Genomic DNA, 18,150 nt, shown 5'->3' with positions numbered 1-18,150 from the left:
TGCAGTGAGTGTTCATGAAATCTGGGGATTTTCTTTGACATAAAACACACGTGGATACATCCATCAGCAGGCATTTATTTAATTTTAGCAGGGGTGGAATGTGAAGAGCTGCTGCATGCTTTGCTCCAAGTCCAGCAAATCAAGGAACTAGTGAAATTAAGCCAAGGAAAATAACTTTTGTACTTGGAAAAGTGATAATTCCTGACACTTGGTTAAAATGTATCATAGTGCTAGATGGTGGATAAAATGCAGTCAGCTGTGTTCTGTTGGATAAATGTGGTGTTAGAGCTCCTGGGAGATATTAGACCATTTTCCCAATGACTCCTTTCTGGAACAGTGTCTTGCTCTGAGTGTGTTGCACATTTGACAGGGAACAGTTTCACCAAAGGGTATCAGGGTAACTCACCTCTTACTTCCTGTTCTTCACTAATGACTTGCTTTACTGATTTTTACCTCTGTATATTTAAAAACAAAAGAGAAAAATGCTTTTCTCCTGCTTTTTTTTTTTTCCTAGAAAAATCAGTGCATGTCCCTTTACTTTCTGGTAAAGCATAGCATGCCTAAATTTGCTTAATAAATCCAGCACACTTCAGAATGGAATTGGAATGGGAATGGAGGATAGATTTGAAAAGCAGATCAGGAGACAGCAATCTGAAGGAAGATTTTGATGACTTACAATTGACAAGCTAGTTTCTTTTGTGGTTTGGGAGAAGCTAGATAATAGAAAATTTCTTCTTAATCTTTCTGTAAACTATGGGTTGTTTCACAGAATATTTCTTTGCAGTGTTGGTTTAAGAAACAATAACACTGAATGATGCAGGGTTTACCGCCCTCCTGGCCTTCAGTGGGGCTGGGGTGCTCAAGGTGCTTTGAGCCAGAGCATCTCTCAGATGTCTCAAACCCCACTGTGGGCTGGGTACCAGTTTCCTGGTGGTTTTTTTTTTTTTTTTTTTTTTTTTTTTTTTTTTTTTTTTTTTTTCACAAAAGACCTCAGTAATGGCAATGCCAGGTGCATATCAGATCACTGGTAAGCATTTCAGCTTCCAAGCAAGCTATTATAAGAGTTGCAAGCTGTCATCCCATTCTATTAGCCCTGCTTAAATGCAAGTAGGTATTTTAATATGTCATATTTGAAAATTTAGCCATTTTAATATCAGTACAGAGGTTGGCAGAGAGGCAGATGTGTTCCTAGCAGATACATCACAGTAAGATAATTGCAAGAAAAAGCCTGCTTGCTCTTTTTGAAGTACACTCTGAAACATGCCCTTGGCACACATCATTCATACTACTAACCAGCACAAGTTTGGGAAGATCTGCTCAGTCCTGGAGCAGCATCTAGCAAGGGCAGGATTTCTCCGGCTCATTCCAAGGGTCACTGATGTGGTGCTGCCTGCCACGTGCCTGGATTTGCTTCCTACAATGAGAAGTTCAGTGCATGGTTCCTCTAGCTGGGTGTCCCTGTTCCTGTGATCAGGATGGTGGATTTTTCTGGGACTTTTGGCTCTTCTGACTTCAAATTTCTGCTGTAGAAATGCTGGGAGTGCAGGAGGACACGGTGCTCTTGCACTCCTTGGATTAGGTGGCAGCTGGTGGTGCAGTCAGCTGAAGTGTTTGATGATAACCCTGTGCTGTTGTTTTAGTCTCGGTGCTTTTCTCTTTTTTAACTATTTGCCTTGTTTTCCCTTTTCTAGATGAGGGCTATTACCAAGGGGGAAAGTTTCAGTTTGAAACTGAAGTTCCTGATGCCTACAATATGGTGGTGAGTATTTGTCATTAGTCTCATAGTTGTCATTTTAGATTTTCTTTGCATGTAACAGGACTTCAGGAGGAACTTGGCATTGAGACTGAGAAAGGATCTTCTGTCTCTTAATAAAATAAGTCTGTGGAACTGTCTGGCGGAAGTGCAGATGAGTCAAAGCTGAGTGTCCTCCCTTCTGGCTGAGGTTCTGCTCTCTCCTGTTCATTATTCATGAGACCTGCATTTAATGATTATTCTCATAAAAAGTTATACATCTAAGAATGAAACAAGTGAACCAAAAGGAAAAAAGGTTGACAGTTGTGTAACTTTCCCCCACGTTCTTCTGCTTTGGTGTCTTACTTTTGCTGTTGGCAGTTGAGTTGTTGCAGAGAGGCTGAGGAATTTGTAAGGGAGGATCCTGGGGAAGAGTTTCAGGGAAGATCTTTGGTTCCTGTTCAGCTGAGCCTAAATTCAGCATTATCTCTGTGTAGTAGTTGCAGTCACAGCTAAGTAGTGTTTGCAGTTGTGTGGATTTGGTTGTGGGATGTTTTAAGTTCCCCTTAACTTTACCAAATAATGTAATTCTGTGACAAATGAAGGTCACCCTCACTACCTTTTGTGTATTCATTTAATTAATTTTGATTTTTGTATTCCAGTTGTTCACCCAAACAACACTGCTGCAGGAAAGTGTTTGCTGTGTGTTAACAGAAAAGCTGAAGTTCAGTGTTGATCTGAGTTTTTTGATTCTCAATTCCCATAATTAAAAATTCTGTTTTGTTGTGGTTCCCTGCTCCGCACTAGTAGGAGAATCTACAGCAAATGTTAACTGAATATTTTTAAATTTGAGCACCTCTTATCCAATACAAAGATAAAAGGTTTTGAAACAATGCAGGAGGTTGGGTGTTGGATTGTGGTCAGGTTATTAATGCAGTATTAATCCCAATATTGAGGGAATTCTGCTGAGGTTGGTTTCCTGCCAGGCAGAATGGGACTGACACAAGTGATGCCTCTTTTCAGGAGAGCTCTGCAGACCTGCCAGGGCTCTCAGCCCACAGGCAAGGCTGGGATACACACCTGCACTGGCAAAAGGAGTGGACGTGGAACTGTGGGGTAGTGGAGGAGCATAAAATAAATAAAGAGGAACAATTTGGAAGATTCGGTATTGTGGCCTTCAGCCAAACTGCTCAGTGCTTCACTGTGTGTAGTGTTCACTTTCAGCCAGTCTGAGAAGTTCTCCAGAAACTGCTGGTGGAAGGTGGCAAGAAATATCTCAGGGCTGCAGTGAACTTCACCCCAGGGACTGGTATCCCCACTAGGGCCTCCTGGGGGAAATGGTGTTTTCCACAGACTGTAAAGGGAAGAGCTGCAGTTGCAGGGTGCTTTAGCGGAATGCTTTGGGACTAGCTGGTGTCCAGAGAAAACGTTTCAAATAACATTGACTTCAGATTTCTCTTAGGAGTCATATTCCTTCTTGAGGTAAATTTCTTCACTAGTGAGGAGTTACATCTGCAGGATACTGACTGAATTAAATACATAAATAATACATAATTTTTTGAAAAATACAAAATCTATTTGTTCACCTGTCCTTTAAGAGCGCTAATTTTAAATGAGGGACCCTTGAGCAGAAGTGGCTACTTGGAAATGGAGAAGAAAGTGAATGTGATCACTGCTGTGCCCCCAGCTGAGGCTGCATCTACCTGTGCAGCTGGTGGTGTTTGAGGGTGGAAGGATGAGTTTGGGCAAGGAAATAAATGGATTTGAGGAGCTTTGTTGTGCAGAGTGTCACAGATGCTTAGGTGAAACATCATCCTGAGGAAATCTCTGGATTTGTTGGTCTGGGGAGGGTTCAAAAATGATTTGGAACAAGTTCCAAGGAGAAGTTTTGTCTGAAGATAAATTTTATGGTGGTGCTGCAGTTGTCCTTTCTGTCTAAAAGGAAAAAAGGAGACCGAGAAAAACCTTTGTCTTACTGTCAGGAGTGGGTTTTTCTAACTTTTAGCAATGAAAATCACTTTGAAAGGATAAAGGAATTCTTTTGTTTCCAGAGTACAAAAAAGGAGATACCAGTTAGTTCACTGTGAGGATTTGGAGATTTTTCAAAAAGAGTTTCTACAAAGCTTTTTTTTGACTCATCAATACATTCCCTGTTTGAAGGTGCATATGGTAGAAATTTATTCTTTTATCGTGATCTAATGGCATGGAATAAATTCTGCTGCTTTCCCTTGCTTGAAAACTAGACATCATCTTTCAAAACAATGTGAAAGTGTAGCTAATGAAAAGCTTGTGCTGTTAGAAAACTTCTAAGGTATTTTGGAGGTCAGAAAGTTTGAGACTGTTTTCTGTGAGCCACTTAATTTTCAATAATGCCATGCCTGATGTCCCTTGAGTTATTGCACAGAAGTGAAGTGGGGGAAAGGCAAAATCTGCCCTACCAATCCCAGATTTGTTGTGGTGATGAGTGGTTTTTTTTTATACAACATTTTAGGTCTGTTTTTGGTAACTCAGTGTCATGCATATTTTCTTACCTCTTCCAAGGAGTCTTAATTAAAAAAAGTTTCTTTAAAAGGTAATTGGGAAGTTGGGAACAAGATGAGATAAAGCACATGGTACTGCCATGCAAATACAGCTCTTTGAGCTGTTTTGCCTCTTGATTCAAGACATTGGAAAAAGTGGAGGGAGATGGCTCCACATTTATAATCTGGGTATTAATTGAAGTTCTGCAAGGTGTTGGTGTGTGCTGATGGATTCCAGGACACTTCCTATCAGAAATAATCTGCCTGATTGAAAGCTGCAAGTCCTAATGGGGAGAGCAGGGATGGAGCAACGTGCTGTTGCTAAGCTACTGAAATTCTTATGTGCCACTCTTCATTTACTTCACAAAACTAGAGCAAAGGAGACTGTACTTTAAAAATCTGTATTTCACACCACTATGACATTCAGAAGTTTGATGATCTTGCCTGTGGCTTTTCATTTTAGTGCCTCAGATTCACTGCTGATGCATTTCTGGTCAGTTGTGAACAGGAGGGTCTGTATTTAAAATAAGTTATTTACTTATTATTAATTATTTATTTGTTATCTTTGCATCATCTGCTGGTTTTTAACAAATCTCTGATTTGGACAAACCTTGGTGAAGTTCTTTTTTTGTTCAAATTATTTTCTTAATAATTAAGTATGAAGAAACTGAATGAGTGTTTTGTTTTCCCTGAAGGAGTAAATTTTCTTGGCTTTCTTAAAAGTTATTTTTTCTAAGGAAAAGCCTCATACCAGCCTGGTTTTTATGCAGAGTTTAGAAAAGCTAAAAGGGCAGAGAAGTCTGTTTTGGCTCTTGTAGATAATGCATCATTGCCCTAAACATACAAACCCATGCTGTGAATATCAAATATATTTGCCTTTTTCTGTCTTATGAGTTATAACAGGGTTTTATCTTAAAGGATAACACAGTAATTTGTTTTGTCTCCTGGCAGCCTCCAAAGGTAAAATGTTTGACAAGAATCTGGCACCCAAACATTACAGAGACAGGAGAAATCTGCCTAAGGTAGGAACAACGTTCAGTTGGAGGTTTTTAACCTTGGAGGTTTCTCTGTTTGATAAAATATTGGATCTACCTGTCATGACAGTATTTTTTTTGTGCTGATTCTGCATGTAACTTTTAGGAGCATAAAAATCTACTCAAAGTCTCATCTTTGCTGTGCTGTAGGGATCATGGAGAGCCTGGCTTTTCAGGTTCAGACGTAGAGTTTTATTCTACTTGTAGAACAAAAAATGGGGTAAAAATGTGAACTCTAGCCTAAACAAAATGTAGTTGGGTTTTATCTTCCCTCCCTCATAAATGAATCATCCTCAGGCCCTGAGGGAGGCTTTGAGGCTTTACCTTTTAATGCCCCTGTGTGTTAAGAGCTTGAAAATTCTTTTTGTTTCAAAAAGGAAGGGAAAAAGTGTTCCTTATACTTAGACAGTAATTATTCTTTGTTTGCCATTTGTTAATTATAATATTTCATATCCACTGATCAGACACATGTGCCAGTTATAACAGAGCAGGGTTGGGGTCAGGATATGAAGCCTGAAAGCTTTACCTTGCTAGAGAGGCTTCTCTTGCTGGATGGTTTTCCTTGATAGTAAATGTTTCCTTTTCCAAATGAATCTGTGAAACTTTGCAATTTCATCCTCAATACCTGATGGTGAAATTGGCCAGAAACCAAACAGAAACAGCAGTGAGAAGCCTGCCTGTCATTTTTCAAGTTATTGGCACACAGAAGAAAAGGCAGATGAAGCAGAAGCAAAGCCCATAAGTGAGATGGAAAGCTGTTATGAAAATCCAGCCTGGTTGTCACCATGTGTAGCAAATCAGTGCTTAAAGAGAAGCTGATTTTTTCCTCTAGATGGAGAAGTCATTTTAGTGCTGTGTTGAAAGTCCTGGTGAAAATTAAGTTTTTTATTGCCCTCCCTATGCAGGTTATGCTCATCAGAATTAAGAAACTTAAATGTTCTGAGTGCAGGTAAAGGAATGAACAGGTGAGGTGTTTGAACCAGGGAGGAACAAATACCAGGCACCAAACCAAAGCTGAAGCTCCAGCTGTAGCACAGCATCTTCTGAGGTTCACATTCATAAAATCCCAGAGTGGTTGGGCTTGGAAGGGACCTTAAAACTCCTCTGCATCCACCCCCTGCCTTGGGCAGGGACACCTTCCAATAGCCCAGGTTTCTGCAAGCCCCATCCAGCCTGGCCTGGAGCACTTCCAGGGATGGGGCAGCCACACTTTTCCATCTCCTGAAATGGTTTTAATTATAAAGAGAGGAATGTGGTGTTTGGAGCATCATCATTCTAATGAAGTGGAGGTGTTCTTTCAGTATCTGCACTGAAACAGTTTAGATTGTCAGATTCCTCAACATATTCAGCCTTGGAAATGTCTGGCATTAGATGGAAAAACTAAAATAACTTAATTGCTTTATGCCTGTCAGAGAATGCATTCTATGTATAGCATCTGCAATCAACTTACACAAGAGTCTTTGCATTAAAATAGCTTCAGTTATTTTTAAAAGCAGAAAATCATCAGTGCTTTCCCCCCCCAACATACCTCCTGCTGTGGTATGTGTTGGTTTGATAATCATCCCTGGATTAAAACATTCTAAATAGTTAAACTTGTGGTCAAGTGTAACAGTTCTGGGCAGGAAAAATTGTGTTTTTCTGTGCTGTATTACCCTGGGCCATATTATTAATGACAGATCTTATTTAAGTCTGGCCCGTACTGGATATCACCTGTGGTGCACATGTGGATAGAAAAAATTGAGGTTTCTGCAGACTGATCTTCTCCTTACAGTAAATTGTAGTCACTTAAGCTGCACATTGGGTCAGCTGGAGTTTCAGAAGGTTTTACACTTACTGGAATCATGCAGTTCCCACTTCAGGGGATGTTTTTTAAAAGATCTCTTTAGGATGTGTGTATTTAAAAAGAAAAAAAATCCTCAAAGCATTCAGGAGTTATAGAATGAGAGATATTTGTTGAAATGAAATCTGAGCAGCTGACTGGTCACATCAGGGGCTGTTTTGGTTACTGAAAGTTGAAAAGCAATGGTTTTCAGTCTGCCCATAGGAACACAGATTGATGTATGATTGTAATCATAGCTGGGAGGTCTCCCTAGATCTGGGAAAATATTCTGTTGAGGGGCTTAAAGGTCATTCCCAATCTTTGGAAGAAAAAGGGTGCTGCTCTAAAACCAATTCTATCAGCAAATAAGGAGTGTCATGCCAAAGGGACACTTCTGTGCTTCCCTGCTTTCCTGCCAGAGTGCTCTGAGAGGTGCAGGTGTCTCCTCAATCCTGGCTGTAGTGTTCCAGCTGGAGCTGTGCCAGGAGAGCTCTGAGGCCTGGAAGCTGCAGGGCTGTCCATGAGGCTTAGCTCATGCTCAGGTGCTCTGTCACTGAATATTTTTTATGATTTTATTTGGTGTGTTAACTTCCCTCTCACTTGGAATTTCTCAGTGGGTGTGTGGAGAGGCAAATGGAAGCACTGCATGCAGTTTGATAAGGAACAGACAAAAAGCAAGCTTTTTTTTGCTTTTGCTTTTGTCGTATGGAGACAAACTGCAGCCACAAGATATTATTTTGAATGTTGCACAAGTGGTAATGGCATATTTTATCTTTTGAAAGGCACAGAAATAAGATGAACAGACACTTAAGGTGGAATGGGCTTGTCCAGATCGATCATCCTGTTCCTAGGATCTCTGCACTGAACAAGGATTTGAATTTCCTTGGATATAAACTTGCCATGTTCATTAGATAACTACATAAGCTGTATGGTCTAGTCATCTACTGTAATTTAAAAATTACTTAACACCTGTCAGCCTGGAAATTGCTAGAACCTTATAGTTTAAGACTATTTCACTTTAACCCTGTCATTTCAGTAGCAGAAGCTGCAGCTGGTGGTGAATTTTTGTGCTTTGCTGTGTGAGTTATTTTAGACGACTCCTTACAGAGGAAGGTGTGATTCCAAAATAATGCTTCAAGGAGTTTTTATAGAGTTTTTTTCATTCAGATTATTACTTTTCTGAGCAAGACTTCAGCTTATATCTCAATTGTGCTCTGATCCCCAGTATATCTCCTTCTCATAACTGCTGAGGTTTGTGTCTGAAAGGTCCAGAAATGCCTGAACACCTCAATGGTTTCTACTTGCAAATAGGTCAGCAGCTTCACTGGGCTTAATATGTACAGTAATATGGTTCATCTGTACTGGATGTGTGCATATAGGAAATTCTATATTAAATTCTATATTTTATATATTGGTATTCATATTAAAATTAAAATTATATTTTATAATCTGTATATTGATATCTATATATTTATCTATATCCATCTATAGATATTTCTCTAAATATATGTCTATAGCTATATAAAAATTTATAAGTTTTACCTCCAGAGCAGACAAACTAAAACTCTCTCACTTTCTTATCTTTTACCTGTAGGAAGCTGAAGTCCTTTCACACAATAGAGGATGATGATCCTCTCTTTGCTGATTAGATATCCCTCCCCAAAACACCCTTTTTTGGATTGGTTTATGCCAGTTTTGGTGAGAGATGGGTCATCCTGCAAGGCTGTCTCTTCACTAGGGATTAACATATTCTATGATGTATCGGGGAATAAATAAAGGGTTCAGTGTTGAGCCTGTCACAAGCATTTCTGTCACACTTGTGCTGCTGGAGGAAAATAATTCAGATGTTTTGACAGAGGCTGAGCTCAGATGGGGAGTTCTGTAATGACACTGTGTAGAAGGTAATTTTAGGTAGACATCCCAACTCCTGGGGTTTAAAATTCCATTACCTGGGTATAAATAGTGCAAGAATCAGATCTTGCAATTACTTCCTAATGTTTTCTGAGCAGGTTTCTGACAAAGGCAGTTGAAGCAGAAGTTGCTCTGTATAATCTGTGTGTCTTTTTTTTCCAGTTTGTTGAGAGAACACTCAATTGATGGCACTGGCTGGGCCCCAACTAGAACCTTAAAGGTACTGTTTCCTTTTGGAAAAGTCCATCAAACTAAATACATCTTTTAAAATCCTTTCCTGGCCTTGGAAAGAAACAGCTCATGTGGTTTGCTCAAGAACAGGTTTTTGAGGTGAGGTTTTTGTCTTTCAGCAAGTGTTGGTGGCAGCAGTGGAACAGGTACAGTGCTGATTGTAGGAATGTTGGGAGTTCTGGTGTGGCTGCACACAGCCTTCTCAGATCCAAGGTTTAGGAGGCTGGTGTGATTCTAGAACCCACACTCTGTAAGGTGTGTTGGTTTTCACCCAGGCAGCAAAGACAAGAGCATCCTGTGAACAGCAATCCATAACCCTGGTAATTTCCATGGGATTGATACTCCTGACAAAATCAGTGCAGAGCACTGAGCAGGGCATTTATCTTCCTGTTGCTGTTCCCAGGAATGCTGCCAGAATTGTTTCTTGCAGAGCTTTAGCAGCATTAGGTGGATAAAGGGTACACATCAGGTGTTTGTCTCTTTCAAAAAGCAAATTGAAAATGACCTTTATCTGATTCTTGGTTTGTTCTTTGGCACTATGAATGAGATCTGTGACTTTCTTCATCTGTAAAATGTCTCCTGAGGTGAGCATGTGACTTTCTAGACGTAAAATGAGTGTTTTATTTTGTGGATTTTCTTAAGCAGTCTTTCCCTATAATTTTTTCATCCGTTGGTGTGATTTTGTTTTGCCTTGTGTGTTTCTGTTTTTCATCTCAGGTTAAATCAAGGCACCGAGTAATTTAACCAGGTAACTAGTTAAATTACTAGTTCTGTTCCTGTCCTTGGATTCATTCAGACAAAGTTCTAAGCTTCAGCCATTAAAAAAATAGTACAAGTGGACAAGAAGCCCAAAAGACAGGAGGTTTTTCTGTGGTTGTTTAAATGAAAGATTCAGCAACAGAAAAGGAATTAGAAGCTTAACTTCAAAAAGAGAAAAATCACATGTCCTCCTTGGATTTTTAAATTTTTTAACACTGAAGCACCACAGTTGTGAGCTCACTTTTTACAGCTTTTCATCACCACAAGGGGAACAGTGAGAATTTGCACAGAAGCACTTTGGTCAGGAATCCAGTCTTGGCCTGTTATGGACTTGAAAGTCAGTATTTAATTTGTCAATAACATGAAGTCAGCCTGGTTTTCTGGAGGAATAGCATGCAGACCTGCCCAATAAAGCACTCTGAACTACTCCTAAAGAATTAAACTGGGAGTGGGCATGTCCTTCTGCCACAAAAACTGTTCCAGATTTTTGATTGTGTCTCATTTTTGAATTGTTGTGGTGACAGCAGAGCTATATGAAAAATCCTTCAAAATAAACTGCTGTGATCTTTTCAATATTTTTTTTTTTAGTATCAAATGGGTAGAAACATGAAGAAACATTCTGAAATAAAAATGAAAATCTGCTAGATTGTCTGGAAAACTTACCTGATAAAATGTATTTTTAGCAGTGTGGAGGATTCTTCAGAGGGGGGAAGACCTAACTCAAGTTTTGTTTCCCGGCATTTTTTTGCGCTTGGTGTCATCTCATCCATGATTGAATTCTCTTCAGGTTACCAAGTGTTGAGCTTTATCTTTTTTCCCTTTGTGCTTGGGAACATGTTTCCATGGACCACTGTGAAGAGCAGCCTGTGTGTGAGTGAAGGCACTAAAGTTCTATTTCTGAATTCCTGCATTAGATGCTTTTTTGAAATCAGGTTCTGAGCAGAGTTGGGCTCGTACCCTGAAACAGGTTTAAAACATTAGCCTGCCAGCCTGTCTATATATGCACTTTTAAAATCACTTCCTTTTATTAATAGAAACACTCCAGAATCCCAAACCCTTGGATAATTTCTGCTAGTGGTTGATTTCCAGGCTGTGCATTGTGTGAACACTGCTGCAGTGCTTTCTGGCTGATCTTTGTGTTCCTTCTGCTCCTTTGTAGCTAAACATGAGTTAGCAACAGAAGCTTATTTACCTTTCAGTCTCCATTCTGTCACATTCTGCATCATTTTACTGCATACTTTCCTCTCTAAAGCAGCTTATTCACAAAGCTGGAAACTGCTGCAGTTACTTTGGGCCCTGCTCAGAGTGTCTGAACTTGGTTTTCTCCTGTTTTTAGGTGTGATGGTCAAAATGAAAGTTTCCCAGGCAGAAAGCAAATAGATGGCTTCAATTCCATTTTGTTCTCAGGTTTTTTTAATGTCACTGGAAGTAGCAGCTTTTAAATACCTCATATGACTTCACACTGTTGCTGTTACTCTGCTACTCTGCTTTGTACCCTTCAGTAATTTCAATTTCAAAATCCAAAGTGCTTTAGTAGCTCCTGTTAAACCTCAATATATACCTTATTTGCCAGGGTTATCATCTGCCTAGCTCAGATAGTTCTTAATTTTCCTCAGCTTTGTCCTAAATGCTTGTTTTCATTTTGCTCTGAAAACATATCAGGTGATGGATTTTAAGAACTGAACAAGTGGATCTGTATTTTAAATGCCTGACTGGTTCTAAAAGTCAGGTTCCTTTTGCAGTTACCTCTAACTCACTGCAACTGGAAATGGGTTCATAAATCAGTGGCTGATTGATGGACCTGAAATATAATCAAAGCACACTTGGGCAACTCTGTGGAGGGCTGAGCATATGAACATTAAAACCAGTGTTTAAAAATGTATGATGGATGTTCCCAGGGAATAGTTGTCCTTTTTTCTTCTTTTTCTAGCTGTGTTCTCACAGAGATCCAGCTGGTCTCAGCTAGCTGGGCTGTTTTCTGGAGGCTTTCCATGTTTGTTAGGTGTATGTGCACTTCAGTTTTTCACTGAGATAGTTCCAAGTGCTGGGTTTTGTCGTTTTTGTCTTATTGCTCTCAGGAGAGCCAGGAGCAGGAAACATCCAGGTAAGTCTTAAACTGCAGATCTGCAGACAGCTTTTCATGCCCACCTAAAGGAAACCACTGTTTTTTCAGGAATTTCTCTCCCATAACTCCAGATCTTAGGTTAATAAATATCTGTCTGTGCTATTAGATTACCTGATCTAAAAGGAATTAAGACTCATTTCCAGTAAACTATTGCTACTTGGAGTTGATCCTTAGGAGCCTTGCTTATTTAATTAGTGCTTTAATTCTAAATGGCAGCTCTTCATCCTGTTTGGTTCCCTGGTTCTGCCCTTGTCTTCAGGCAGTGGAATGACTTCATTTGGAATCATCCAAATGCCAAACTCATCTCTTGGAGAAATAAATCAGAGGGTCCTGACTTCATTTTTCCAGTTTACCTCAATGTTTAAGCATCAACCTGAGGAGTTCTGAGAGTACAAAATTTCACCCATCATCTTAAGGAAAATAGATGGTTTGCTGTCAAAATCATCTGTAATTAGTGTAGAGAAGTGTTTGAAACAGACAATAAAGTAACTGTCACTGTCTTGAGGATGAAGGGAAAAAAGAAACCTGTATGCTTTATGTTACATTAATTCTTGTTGCTCAGGCTGTTTTTCTCAGCATTATGATAACATTGTGCAGCTATTGATTTATTCAAATTCTCTTTTGGAGTTGGTCTTTTTATGTGTCTTCCTCACCTCTAAAAATTGAATAAGCCCCAGACAAAAACTTCAGACCCAGTATTTGAAAAGAGAAGGTATAAACTGCTGAAGACAATCTTCTGTGGAGATTTGACATTCTTTTTTTTTCTTAAAATAAGCTTCAGGAAATATTTTTCCAAGGATATATTGTGTTGTATTTTAACTTCATTATAAATTTGCTTTCTCAGTTTTGTAAGATGTGATTTATTTTTCTCCTCCATATATGCCCAGGCTGGTGCAAATATACAACTCAGTGTCTTCTAATAGCTTTTGCTTCCAAAAAGACTTGCAAAATTTTAATTTTTTTGTCTTTAATGTTCTCTGGCAAAATCAAATTTTTGGTTTAGGTACAGTAGCTGCTCTTATGAGCATGTGAGTGAGGAGAGCTGAGATACTTCAGTAATTGTAATTAAACTACTTATTCTCCCCAAACTGTTGATTTCTGAATATTCAATCAGTGTCAGCTTTAATGCACTGAACACACTGGTCTCCAGAGGGTGATGGCTTCAGTGTTCTAATCACTGTGATGTAGTTCATGAAGAAGCTATCAGAGAATTCCCCAGGGAACAATTTCCACAGGATTATCCACTTGCCCTGCAGTAACCACGGGGACAAATGTCAAGGAGTCAGTGACAAAGTGAGGGATGGGAGAGGAGTGCTCTGCATGCTTGGCACTTCACAGCTGCCTTGGTCTGGGACACGAACAGGCTGGAATTGGTCCCGTTTTCTTTCCCCTCCTATATTTAAGTACAAAAGAAATAGTTTGCCAGCCTTCCTCCTTGTTTTGTGCTTGCTAACTGGAGCAGTTTATGCCTTTTGAGTTACTCAAAGCCCTGTGGGGAGCTGCTGTTGTGTTTGGGTGGGAAGCACAGGCAGGGATGACAGACACATGACAACTGAGGTGGCTTTTGTGGGTGGCTGAAGAAAGGTGGCATTCACTTTATCACCTTATTCTATGTGGAAACAATGTTTTTCAACTTTGGCAAGATTAGAGAGGAGCAGGAGACGAAATAGAAAAGATTTTTTTTGGGAGGAGACAGTTTAGGAGAGAAGTATTTTCATAAGCTAAAAAAGTGCCTCCATCTCTGGAAGGAAAACATTTTTTTTTTTTTTTTGATCTACAGGACCAGTGATTATTTCGTGGTGTGGCATGTATGTGCTTGTTTTTTTAGGCTGCAGTGAAGAGATGAAGGTGGGCTTGTTTTTAACAGATTGTGGAAGAAGGGAAGGGAAGAGGAAAACCACCTTGAGGTGGTGAATAGGCAGACATGACAGCAGAGAGCTGCCCCAGGATTTGGCCATTTTCAGCCTTTTTTAAAACAAGCAAAAAAAAATTGATTCAGACGTTTGTATAAATGACTGCTGCTCCTTTTGTTCATCTGACTGGATCAAGTTGTTTGTTTATATAGAATGGTTTAGCAATGAGCTTTGTTTTATTCAGTCTGTTAGATCAGAAATGCTTCTTGGATCTCTTAAGGGAATTTCTTTGATTGGAAGTTAGGTGCTTTTTTCTGGTCTGCACTCTTCTTAAATTAATGTATTAAATATACTTTGCCTGTTAAAGGAAAATATTAATTTAATCTTAATTAATTCCATACCTCAAAAACATTGAGGTAAACTGGAAAATGTTAATTTAATCTTAATTTACAGTTTCCATGTTTTCTCTCTCTTCAGAAGTGCTTGTGTTTGTCTTTCTGAACCCCTTGTCTGTAGCATGGTTTCAGGGGCATTGCTTTTGTGAAGTGGCTCTGAGAGCTGTCACTTGGCATGATCAATGACTGAGTTAGAACCTCCTAGAAATGCAAAGCTTTGAGACTCCCTGGCCTCAGGAGAGGCTGTTTCAAAAGCTGCATTGAGGATTTTGAGTTACTGCTCTTGAACTTCAGACACTGCTGCAGCAGCAGGTTTTTTCTCCTCGTTTGGCATGCTGTAAACAAATCTGTGGGCAGGGGTTTAGTGTAACTTTTCACTCAGATGCAGCACAAAAATAGTGCAGAATGAAAAGGGACAATTATAAAGGAGTGTTTACAGCAGTCTGTTGATCTTCTGACTTGCTTGTGTTGACTTCCCCATGCTCCAGCCCAGGATGGTGGCAGTGCCATGGAGCAGAGTGTGCTTCTCTCATTATTCTGTATTCCCCTCACCTACTGTGGATTTAACCAGGTGCTGCTGTGCCTGAGAGCCCCAGTTCCTGATTTCAGATACCATCATTGCCTCCTCTGAGCCAACAGAATAGATGTGAGCTAAAGCCATTTGCATATCCAAGACCTGCCTTGGACTCTGACCCACAGGTGACATCTGAGCTGATGGCAAACCTCTGGAGCACCACACAGGGACAGTCTGGGCAGGCTGGAGCAGGAGCCAGATAAAGCAGCTCGAGGAATTTGGCAGCCCAGGCTGCAGGTCCATCACAAAAAGCAGGTTTGGTACAATAGCAGAGGCTCTCGGCTTTGCTCTGTGGCTGCCCCTCAGCAGTGGTGCCCTTGTCCTCTGTAACTTTGATGTTAAACCCAGAGCAGAAGTCTCAGAAAAGCAGCTTTGTAAAGGAAGCAGCTTTGTCAGGTGCAGATGTCTGATTTTGTACAAGTAGGGTCTTACTGAAGTGCACCACTGTCAAGGTGTGCACCATTAACATTTTCAGGGCCACCTGCCATACTCGTCCCTGTGAAAATCATCTTTAAAAACTCCTGCACATGGGCTTAACATCATTTTCTGGCTATTTAAGCCACAAATTCAGTAAATATTTGTACCCAGGCCTGATGCTTTATTACACTGAAGGGGGGCAGAAGTTTCTGAGCTGTTAAATCTGACAAGATCTTCAGTGGCTTGCACATCCTTTTAGTTCCTCGAGAAAACCCAAAGCAAGCACCTAGGCCGCTGCTTATCTGCATGCAGCCAACAGCTCTGCTGAAGTCAGCAGTGCAGGGTGATTATTTCTGCAGTTCAACAGTGTTGAGTTTTTCAAATACCACATACTTGCTTCACTTTTGCTCATCTGTTCCATCCCACTTCCCTTTCTCAATATCCTAGATTTAAATCCAGGCTAGCCTCAAGCTCATTACAAAAAGCAATTGTCATCTGGTAGTAATTTAGCATTATTTCTTATGGAGCCATGCAAGGGTATAAAATGAATCCAGCAAATCATAAAGCTTGAATAGATGGAAACATCAAAAATGGCATTAAGACTATCACAAGTAAATTATTCAGTAATAATAATAATTGTTATGCTTTTTCGTGTCTAGAATGGCAGTGGAGATGTACAGCATTTTGACAACTTGTGCCTGTACAAAAGTTTGTGTTGGGTTTTTTATTTGGTATTTCCTTCTTTGTTTTTTAATAGAACTCTGTAAGACCAGTCCAAATGAGTCAAGCACCCCAAAGCATTAAAACCAGGGTTCAGAAAATAAGAATTCCGGAACAATTAATTATATAATGGAAAACTATTATATCACCTCTCCTTTTTGAGCTGCAGCATTTATTTGTGTGAAGTATTTGAGCTTGTATTGGACAAGGAGTTTTGTGTGCAGGGAGCTCTGCTGGTGTCTGGGGAGCTTCTGTCAGAGCAGGGGGTCAGCACTGCTCAGAGTAAGGAGAAGATGAGCTCCTGAGGATTTTGGAAGGCACTGACTTGCTCCTGGCTTGTTCCTTCTCAGACATGCAGGTGTTTGAACAGCTGTGGAGAGTTTGTAACCCTGGGAATGTAGGTTTGGCATTCAGGAGTTAGAAATGGCCAGCCCTCAGAGTGCTCAGGTGACCTTATACCTGTTCAGGATGGTTTGAATGCAGTGTTGTGGTTCTGCAGCACATTCTGCAACTGCAGCCTGCTGTTCCATAGTGTAGGTAGAAGGCAGCTTCTGAAAATGTCATTTTTTCCTGCAACTCTGCCTCCCTGAAGGACAACACAGCCTTGGAGGGCAGCAGTGGAATGGGATCCTGACCTTTGGGCACAGAGGGGTTGCGCAGAACTGCTGAGCACCCTCTGATCCCTGGATGTGGGAGAATCAAGTGAAAATTGAGACCTTCCTGCCTTTTGCTGCTCTCCATGCAAACAAATCTTCCTTTAATCTGTGACTTTGGCACATCACTGCATTGTACTAATAATTTATCCCAAGAATTAACACAGGTGTTCTTAATACCATGCTCTCCTGAGCTCTGCTGTGCCTGGTGTCTGTTCCAGCAGTTGAACAAGCAAGAAGCTTAAAGTGTGGAACGATGATTTCTATCCCTTCTTTGAAATAACTGAATAATAAAGTAATTAAAATTGAAATGTTCAATTTCTCCTGCTTGCCAGGGAACTGGCAGAATTGTTCTTTAGGAGTGAGGATGACTGCTTAGCACTAGAGTCTTAAAATTTACAGATAACTGGAATTAAATGTCTGGGCCACCCTTTTTGTGCAGTTTATGTGTTGGTGCTGCCACATTGGAAACTTGCTGTCTTTGCCACACTTGAGAAGGTGCTGAGGCTGGAAGGGCTGACATTGCCATCCCTGCTGGGCAGCTTGATGTTTTAAAAGCGGATAAAGTGAGTGGGTTGTTTGTGCAAGAGCAGAGGGAAATTGGATCATGAGAGGCTGTTGGCTGCGGAATGCTGACATCGTGTCTTGTTCATTAGGGCATAATTGGACAGTGTCCTTAAGGGATATGGATTTCTGTGGTCCACACTCTCAGCACGGGGCCCAGAACAGGAAGCAAGCTCAAATACACTCATTTATTGAAGTTCTTTGCTGTGCATAGGAAGTTTGGTACTTTGAGGCTTTATCTTTATTGTAAATTTGCATTTTAGCTGTGGAATGACTTGAGACATATGCTTATGTAAGAATAGTATTTCTCTGTACTCCTACTACAGCTCACCCTCTTTTCTCTGATATTTCGACAGTTTCAAGTTTGACCCCTCTTTAATTCAGCAATCTATTGTTAAAAATAATTTTCACTACCCAGCCTTTAAAATAAGCAGTGCAGTTTTCAGCTGGTGGCATATCCTAAGGAATCACTCCTCTCCTTGAATGGAGGAGCAACAGGAATACACACAATACTTCTGTTTGAATATGCAGTATTTGGTTTTGGTGACTTCTAAATATCAAGTGGCCATGAAATGGGAAAGCTTTTTCAACATTTTGATTTAAATTAGTAAAACATTACTCATAATCTAGATTTTTTTTCCCAGTTATTTCATGGATTAATAGAAAAATAAAGTTTGTGAACTTGTTCAAAACTCCTGAAATGCCTGTCTAACTGTGTTTTTCTTTGCAGGATATCGTCTGGGGGTTAAACTCTTTATTTACTGTAAGTAAAGGAATACTTTGCATGTTCCCTTTTCTTTTTCCTGCCTGGTTTAGTTTCAGTATCACCTAATGACAACCTTGT

The 18,150-nt window shown here is 40.1% G+C and overlaps 1 protein-coding gene across 1 annotated transcript in view; it reads left to right on the top strand.

Moving 5' to 3' along the window:
- Positions 1 to 18,150, top strand: part of UBE2F (ubiquitin conjugating enzyme E2 F (putative)) — a 54,888-nt gene that overhangs the window by 15,426 nt on the left and 21,312 nt on the right. The window contains exons 5-8 of the mRNA XM_021536107.3: positions 1,692 to 1,759; positions 5,203 to 5,273; positions 9,178 to 9,235; positions 18,037 to 18,069. Coding sequence (XP_021391782.1) covers positions 1,692 to 1,759; positions 5,203 to 5,273; positions 9,178 to 9,235; positions 18,037 to 18,069 — 230 coding nt within the window. The remainder of the gene's footprint in view (positions 1 to 1,691; positions 1,760 to 5,202; positions 5,274 to 9,177; positions 9,236 to 18,036; positions 18,070 to 18,150) is intronic.

The sequence above is a fragment of the Lonchura striata genome, chromosome 8, assembly GCF_046129695.1.
Source record: "Lonchura striata isolate bLonStr1 chromosome 8, bLonStr1.mat, whole genome shotgun sequence".
In the NCBI taxonomy this organism is placed as follows: Eukaryota; Metazoa; Chordata; class Aves; order Passeriformes; family Estrildidae; genus Lonchura; species Lonchura striata.
This window is presented reverse-complemented; position numbering and strand designations above follow the sequence as displayed.